The following is an 8003-nucleotide window of genomic DNA, read 5'->3' on the forward strand; positions in this document are numbered from 1 at the left end:
TAGGATGAGAGAAAACGGCCTCAAGTTGCGCCAGGGGAGATTTAGATTGGATATTGGGAAAAATTTCTTCACCAAAAGGGTTATCAAGCACTGGAACAGGCTGCCCAGGAAAGTGGTTGAGTCACCGTCCCTGGAGGTATTTAAAAGACATGGCGCTTACGGACATGGTTTAGTGGCAGTGTTAGGTTTACGGTTGGACTCAATTATCTTAGGGGTCTTTTCCAACCTAAATGATTCTATTCTATAAGGGCTCAATTAACATAGGAAACTTGCTGTATATCTGTTAAGTGTCACAACATTGCTGCAAAAACAACAGCAAGCCACAAAACTCAGTCCTCAAAAGTCTCCACATCTCCAGAGGCACCAAGAAACAGAAGCTTACAGGACCCGAGAGAGTGGCACAAAACCCTGGTTCCTTACAAGGTCTGAGTCCAAAACCCAGTTGAGTTTCACAGGGTTTCAGTGTTCTTTGACCAACATTTCTGAAGTGTTTGCCACTTGTGAAGGGACAAAAGGAGAATAGGAATCTAGCTGTTTAAAGGAAGGCTGGCAAGAGACAGTATTTTCCAAGGCAGTAGAGATGTTTCATGTTACTCTATTACTCCTCCAACTGGCTGACTACTCTCACCAAATGTGCGTTCAGGGTTGTGCTGAGCATTCCCAGTACTCAAGTCAAAGGTGCCAGAAACAAGATGAGGCCCTAAATTCTGTGTTGTTAGACTGGAAAGCTAATAGTGGTCATGCTTTAAAAAAATGCAATAGGAAAGGACTGAGAGTCCTTTGTGTGTGTATGCATGCAGGCAAAAGGGCAAGAAGTTACAGAAGTCACTGATTCTAGGGCAAAATCCTGCTGATCTCATCCTAGGAAAAGCCTCATCTGCTGTCTTAGAAATAAGAGCTAATTCTCAGGGTTGATAGTTAAGACAGAAGTGTATAGGCATTTGGCTGGGAGGGATGCTGGGAATACAGGCCCTCAGTAGAAAGCCTGCATTTGCCAAGTTCATGTTCAGAGAAGTGTGAGCCATCAGAGCTCCCCTCAGCTGCTAACAGGAAATAATTGTGGTGACTGCAAGGTATCTGTTTGTAAATGCTGACTTCCAAATGTATTTTGAAATTAATTGTTATCCTTAATATTTCACATGTGCTGCAGAGAAAAACACAATCCATACCCCATAGAGCCGGCATTCTAAATAACCTTTAAGGTCCGATCACTAATTTATCCTTACAGCCCCTCTGCCACCCAAGTAAACATTGTTATTTCTCTTACCAGAAAAAGATAATAAGAAACAGAGGTTCTAGACCCACAATAAAGCAGCATAGCTTTTAACCATTTTAGCTCAATAGAGTCAGTATGGCCCAACTGAACTTTCCCATCCACATATGGGTTTATGCTTTTGAAATTATGTGAAGTGGCCACATTACCAGTACTTTAAAATGTAGTCAGGAATCATGGAATTTCTGTCACATGTATCTTGTGTTTTTCAGTTATTCAGCACGGATGGCTGAGTTAACACAACTGGAAAATACGTGTTTCTTGCTACAGGGCCAGAGGTTACAGGCCTAGAGGTTACAGACCATTCAGGGAGTCTAGATGAAAAGATCCCTGTATGTGTCTGGCCAGCAGAGATCCCTGTATGTGTCTTCCTGTGCAGTTCAGTGTTGCCTGTCACAACATCCTCTGTAAACAGAGGAAGCAGTTAACATTTAAAAATGCAGAGAAATGCAATTGTAAAGATGTTGTGGGTTGATCACTGCCAGCAGCTAAGCACCTATACAGGCTAACCCTAACTTCATCCTGGCCCGACCCAGTACAAAAGAAAGGATGGAAAATGCAGTGAAGAAGAGAAGATATGAAGAGATGGTAATAATAATAATAAACTCTAACACATCCTCAAACAGCTTCATAAGTTAATATGTGACTGAGAAACTACTCCACTATGTGCATATATTTCAGCAAAATATACTCACAGATCTGTAGATTCACAAACATACATTCTGTATGCACACACAGGGGTGTGTGGGTAACAGACACAGACACATCATGCACATATGAACATCTCACTTCAGTTTCAGCACCAGGATGTGTGAAGAGAGCCATTCTCCCATTCTACCCTATGTGAACACTGGTGGAGTTGCAGGAAAAACATCTTTGAGTAAGCCCTGTGGCACAACCATGCATTAGTGCAGGTAAAAAAACGTGGGAGCCTTACCTCAAACTCCTGAATTATGGTAGCCAGTTGGGAATATTTAAGGCAGGTTTCATCTAGCAAAGCCAAATTCCTATCAAACTGCATAATGTATGCTGTGTGGTGATTCAGCCTTGATTTTCTGGAGAGAAAAACATCAGCCACTTTCTGGTGTTCCTCCCTAAGGCCACAGAAAGAAAAGAAGCAGCAAGTAAATAAATAAAAAAAATTAGAGGAGAAGAGACATATTTCTTTCTCATTGTATTAGACCCACAGTGGCTAAGGACATTGTGCAGCTAAAGCCCAGGTTAAATGGCAGGAAAGAGGGAGTGCTTCACTGACATACTGGACAACAAAACGGGCTGCTGTAGAATGGGCACCATGAGGGGCTGATCCTTCGGCTGTGCCTTTGCCATGGCAGTACTGTGTGTCTGTAGTGGGTAGAATGTCTCCTTTCTGGACACAGCTGCTTCTCTAAACAGACCTTCCAGCTGCTGCAATGCTTTGAGCACTGGTCGTGGGGGATAATATAACGTCTTCAGTTGTAGCATCATATCTTCAGCTCTCCTTCATTGCCCCCTTCGCAGCACTGCCCCACCATCATCTGTCTCAGCACCCAGTTGCACGGTATTGAAATATTTACAAAGCAAGGAGAGAATAGGACAAAATCTGAGATTGCAAAAGAGTAATCATAGTTAAGAGAGGAACATGAGTTCCTGGGGATGTCAGAGCAACAGAGTGTCTGGGGGAGCGCAGGCACAGGGAAGGACTTACTGGAAGGTTCAAGGGTGGTGGTGACCTATGCCATGTGTCATTCTGTTGTGTTGGCAGCATTGCAGTACAGCCTTCTTTTTTCCCCAGTGCCAGAGAGTACTTCTGGACAGAATCTTAGGGCATTTCCAATTGTGTCCCTTTTGCCTTAGGGAACAGGCAGCATGCTGCTAGAGTAGGGCTGTGACTTCTTTAGGACACAAGTCATTTTAGATCCCAGCTGGAAACACCACTTCTGTTTGTGTTATGAGTGTATAAATCATAAATCATTGATGAAATTTTTTAAGTCTTTCTGCCATTTGCAACAGTCCCTTGGTGGACACGAACCAATATACAGTTCCCTTTAGCCTCTTCTTTCCTTGCGTGCTTTGACTTGAAAGTGCAGGACTGACAAGGAGAGCTGTACCCTGTGTTTAGGATTGTTACTGAAAAGTTCTCCTGATCTAACTGACTTCCTTAACTGCTCAGTGGCAGTGCTGGGATAGGATCAGCCACCGTCAGTGACCACTCCCTCCTGGAGTCCAGCAGGGTGGAGGTGTGGGGCTGCATGGTCTATCACAAGCTGCCAGAGCCAGAGTAGTTCAGTCTAGCCCAGGGGCTCTGCTGGCTGCTGTAGGTTTAGTCAGCTTGGGTCTGCAGAGGTAATTTCTCTTAGACATTCTTATTCCAGCAGTTTGATAGACTAGGGCCTGGCAGCCTGGCTTAAGTCAGAGGTCTTGTTAACTGAATGAATTTTGGAGCTTTGTCTGTCCTAGGCATGGTCTTACTCTCTCATGGAAAGACTTCACGCTGTGAAGATGTTTGGCTTAGGTGGAGTCCCTCAGCAGGCTTACAGTGTCTGTTTGGCTTGGAAGCCTAGCCTGCGCAGAGCTCTGCCTCGGTGCTGGGAGTGAGGCGGTGTCCCTTATCTGAGAGCTACGCAGTTGCTGTGTAGATTTCTGTAAGCAGATGATCTTCTTTAGGATCAGTTCTGATGTCTGCTGTTCCTGCCTCCCATGGCACGAGTCTGTGACCTTCAGGCCATGAGTGTGAAGCTGCTTGGTGATGACTATGAACTGGCATCAGAGGATAATGCATCTGAAGCAGTCTGTCCTCACATTGACTGACAGGGCCATTTCGGAGTCATGGGCTGTGCACTGTGCAAATGTTTCAGTATTTGGTTTCTTAGCCTGACAGCCTCTACATTTACTTCCTTCCTGCCTGTATGCAAAATCTGCCAAAGTAGTTCAGGTTCTACTCCTTTCACCTCTTCTGGAATCCCAGCCTCCCTGCTAGTGGGGTCAAGGGAACACTGACGAGTTCACCCACCTGCTGTGGAGGGTATGTTAAGGCCATCAAACCATGCCATTCCATACTTACCATTTAAGGACTCTTTCTTCCAGTTCTCCCAGGATGTCTTGGTGTAATTCATAAATTTCAGGGAGTTCACTTAAGCCCTGCTTGAGTTTAACTTCTTCCTGTTCATTTTCATCTTCTTCTCCAAGCACTTTCAAGATATCTTCATAGAAATCCTGTGAACAACAATACAGAAGTTAGGCAAACAGACTTAAAATCTCTTTTATGAAATTATCATTACAATTTCTTGACTCCTAAACTGTGCTTTCTAGGAATTATAAGATATGCCATCAATAGTGATAGAGTGTGCTCAGTATAGCAAGGAGATCATAGCATACATTTTCTTCCATCCATTAGTTCATATACATTTTCAGCTGAATTCCACAATGCTGTCAACCCCAAATTGAACATTTCGCCTGACCAAGCCATCAGACCCTTATGCATACAATGAGTTTGGTATCTTTTTATTTACCTTGCCTTTTTCTCCTGCTTTTCTGGGTGTAGTTGGTCTCATTTTTATAGTGTTTCTTAACCAGAAACATAATTTTTAAAAATGAAGGATGAGATTCTCCCATCACTTCATTGGGTCCAACAGCTTGACATGAAAAACACCAACATCTACATGCCTTGTGCTAAAATTCGCAACACTTGTCTCCAAATCTGAACTTAAAGAGAGGAAGAAGCTATAAATTTAAGCTATGGGACAAATCATTTTCCCTATGAAACTGAACTGAGACCTTTTTTCCTCATCTTAGAAATGGTTTTGATCCTGAAGTGGTTTATAAATTATGTGGGCACAGGAATAATTTCATCTATATTAAAAGGTAGCCAGCTCTGGTACATAATAGGGCACCTGTTTAAGAATGCATAGCAAAATGTTTCCCCAGCTTTGACTTGGAAGTGAGGAATACAGCCTCCATCTGAAACGGCAGTGGTAATTTGTATTAGATCCCTGGGCATTAGAAAATCATCTGAACAGCAGACAGCAAATATTTTGTGCGCAAAACATTGCTTAAAGTCTCCTCCATCTAGAGCTCTGGATGCTGAAATGTTTTCAGGTCAAAGCCTGATTCCTACAGAATCAATCTTCTCTGCTTCAGACTTGTAAAGGAGCCTTTGCTGGCACCTGGATTCTCGAGAGACTTTGGTCCCTGTGGTGTCCCGGCCCTTTCCAGGTTCCTACCAGCCACTGCTGTTTCCCCTGCCTGCTGCTGCCAGACACATCCCCTCTTCACAGGCAGTGGCTAGAGAAGCTCAGGCATTTAAAGCTGCCTGGGCTTTGTGGAGGTCTGAATGCAAACTGTGGCAATGGGGTGCAAGGCAATGCACAACACAAGGCAGGAAAGCTGATGCTGTGCAGAGGTATAATGAACGCTTTGCTGCTGAGTGGCATGAGGCAGGTTCCTAACCCAGGGATTCTGACTGCCTTTGCCAGGAGCTAGGGCACTGTAACTAGATGGTTTATCTTCATAGCAGTATCTGGTGTTCAAAAGCAGCAGCCTTCATTCAATAAAATGAAAGGGCATGATTTCAGCACCTGCTTCTTCAGCATTGCTAAAAGTACAAGTAATTGAAAAGCGTTAGTATAGTACTCAGTGTTTGCCTGAGGATGGTCCTGCAGAACTGGTACAGGTTTAATTCTCCTCTGTATTCCCTGTAAGGAGATGACTCTCCTCCATCAGGGTCAAGTTGGGCTCTTACTGTTGAATTTCCCATTTCTGCTAGTCAGGTCTTCATGGGAAAAGTATCTGAATCTCAGTTTTTCTGTGAAAATAAATGAACAATTAGAAACCTAAGTGCATCCCAGTTTGTGATGAGAGCAGAAACTGGGCATTCATATACAATTGCTTAGAAACTAATTCTGTGAGTGCCTTTTCCAATCTTTTTCTGCATCCCAATAAGCCATGAAGTGCATGGAGTTTTTATTGCACAAGATGAGGAAAAAAGGGGTGAGAGTGAAAACCAGAGTAAATAATCAAAACAGCAGCTCAGTAGAGAGGCCACATTAACTGTGAGGTTTGAAAGCTCCTGCTGACTCGTTTTGGTGCAGCAGCTGCAGACTAGGAGACTGCAAAGCTTCCTTCCTTATAAAAATACTATCTGTCCTTATCTGACCTTCCTTTCTTTTTTTTGTGTGAAGGTAAGGCTAGGGGATTGCAGCATTCTTGCTTATTGTTAGCCAGCCTACACATGCTGGTTTTTTCCAGTAAGTACCTCAAATTGGGTATTGTTTTTAAATTCAGCATTAAAAATACCTGAGTGGAGGCTTTGTAGCTGAATATACTTAGATTCACTAACTTTGAAGCCAGGAGGGACCATATTGATACGATACGATCTAGTGTGGTCTGGTCAGTAGTCCAGACCACAAGACTTGCTAGAATATAGCATTACTAGGAAAACAACCAACTTTGATTTAAGACAGAGTCTACCACATGTTATGGATATGCTAACACTGCATCCTGAGGGAAAAAAAAAAGTCCCAAAAGGAGCTTTTGGTGATCTCATGAAGGGTCGAGTAGCTCATAACCACATACAAAGCCCAAGCATCTAGTCACAGCAGAGCTGGTGTTAAAGCCCTAGTTGCATCCTGTCAGACTAAGGCCATCACACCAGGAGTTGTTCTTCCAGCAGGTTCGTGCTGAGCTCTGCTTCAGCACAAGATCTAGTGTGAAGGAAAGCTTTAGTGTCTGACCAGTCTGGCCAGATCCATGCTGTGAATGTATTTTTTCACACGCTACTCTGCAAACAGAGTTATTATTAAAACCACTGTTTTTTCAAAGATATATTAAAAACATTCTCTGTCTGCCCACAGAAGCCAATTCATCAGGAAAAAAAATGCAGCTGCTCTAACAATCGCTGAGGAGGTGATTCTGCTGGATGAGTTAATAGAAATGGCAGCTAGATTTTTCCACTCAGAGACCATTTCCTGGCCTCCTACCCCACTGTATGTGAAGTGGCCAAATGTGCTGTGAAAGGAAGCAGGGGCTTGATAAAAAGAAACCTCTAAGGTCGCACAGCTCATTGAAAGATGCCAAGCTGTTTCTATCCGGCCCTGAACCAGGATGGGATAGGTTGAGTATCTTCCTCTGTCAGGATCTAGTGATCATGAAACCCATTGCCAAAAAGTCAAATTCTGTTCCCTGAACTTTTAGGGACAATCTTATGAACTTCCCTGGGCCGTACTGGGATTTACCACGGCATTTCTCATGACTCTGGCTTCTGTCTAGTTAAGTTTTATAAGTACATGGAGTCATTAAGGAGGAGTCTGAAAGAACTGATTTCCATGAAACTTGCTAATGTCCAGGTATGAGCCACTCAACAAAGTATGTTTCACTGGGGATCCATATTTTACATTAGATGGTCTACTTCAGTTTGATTAAATCAAGGTAGCTGTATTGATTTCAGCATGCTGGGGATCTGGTTGGTATGACTGTGGTCCTGCCGAAAGGTTCTATAAGGAGCAGGAGAGCCTCTGGGCAAAGAACTTCAAAATTCCTCTCTCCTCACCAGTAGGAACTGACTCCAGGCAAGAGCAGTTCTTAGTCTCCTCAGATTCATTCCTGGCTTTTCTACTGTAATCATAGAATCATAGAATCATAGAATCATTAAGGTTGGAAAAGACCTCTAAGATCATCGAGTCCAACCGTCAACCCAACACCACCATGCCCACTAAACCATGTCCCTAAGCGCCTCATCTACTCGTCTTTTAAA

The 8003-nt window shown here is 43.4% G+C and overlaps 1 protein-coding gene across 1 annotated transcript in view; it reads right to left on the minus strand.

Moving 5' to 3' along the window:
* The window catches only part of FGD5 (FYVE, RhoGEF and PH domain containing 5), a 110835-nt gene that overhangs the window by 42689 nt on the left and 60143 nt on the right, over window positions 1-8003 (minus strand). Inside the window, exons 5-6 of the mRNA XM_009283905.1 lie at window positions 4317-4468; window positions 2211-2367 (exon numbers count right to left, since the gene is read on the minus strand). Coding sequence (XP_009282180.1) covers window positions 2211-2367; window positions 4317-4468 — 309 coding nt within the window. The remainder of the gene's footprint in view (window positions 1-2210; window positions 2368-4316; window positions 4469-8003) is intronic.

The sequence above is a fragment of the Aptenodytes forsteri genome, unplaced genomic scaffold, assembly GCF_000699145.1.
Source record: "Aptenodytes forsteri isolate BGI_AS27 unplaced genomic scaffold, ASM69914v1 Scaffold267, whole genome shotgun sequence".
NCBI classification, from domain to species: domain Eukaryota; kingdom Metazoa; phylum Chordata; class Aves; order Sphenisciformes; family Spheniscidae; genus Aptenodytes; species Aptenodytes forsteri.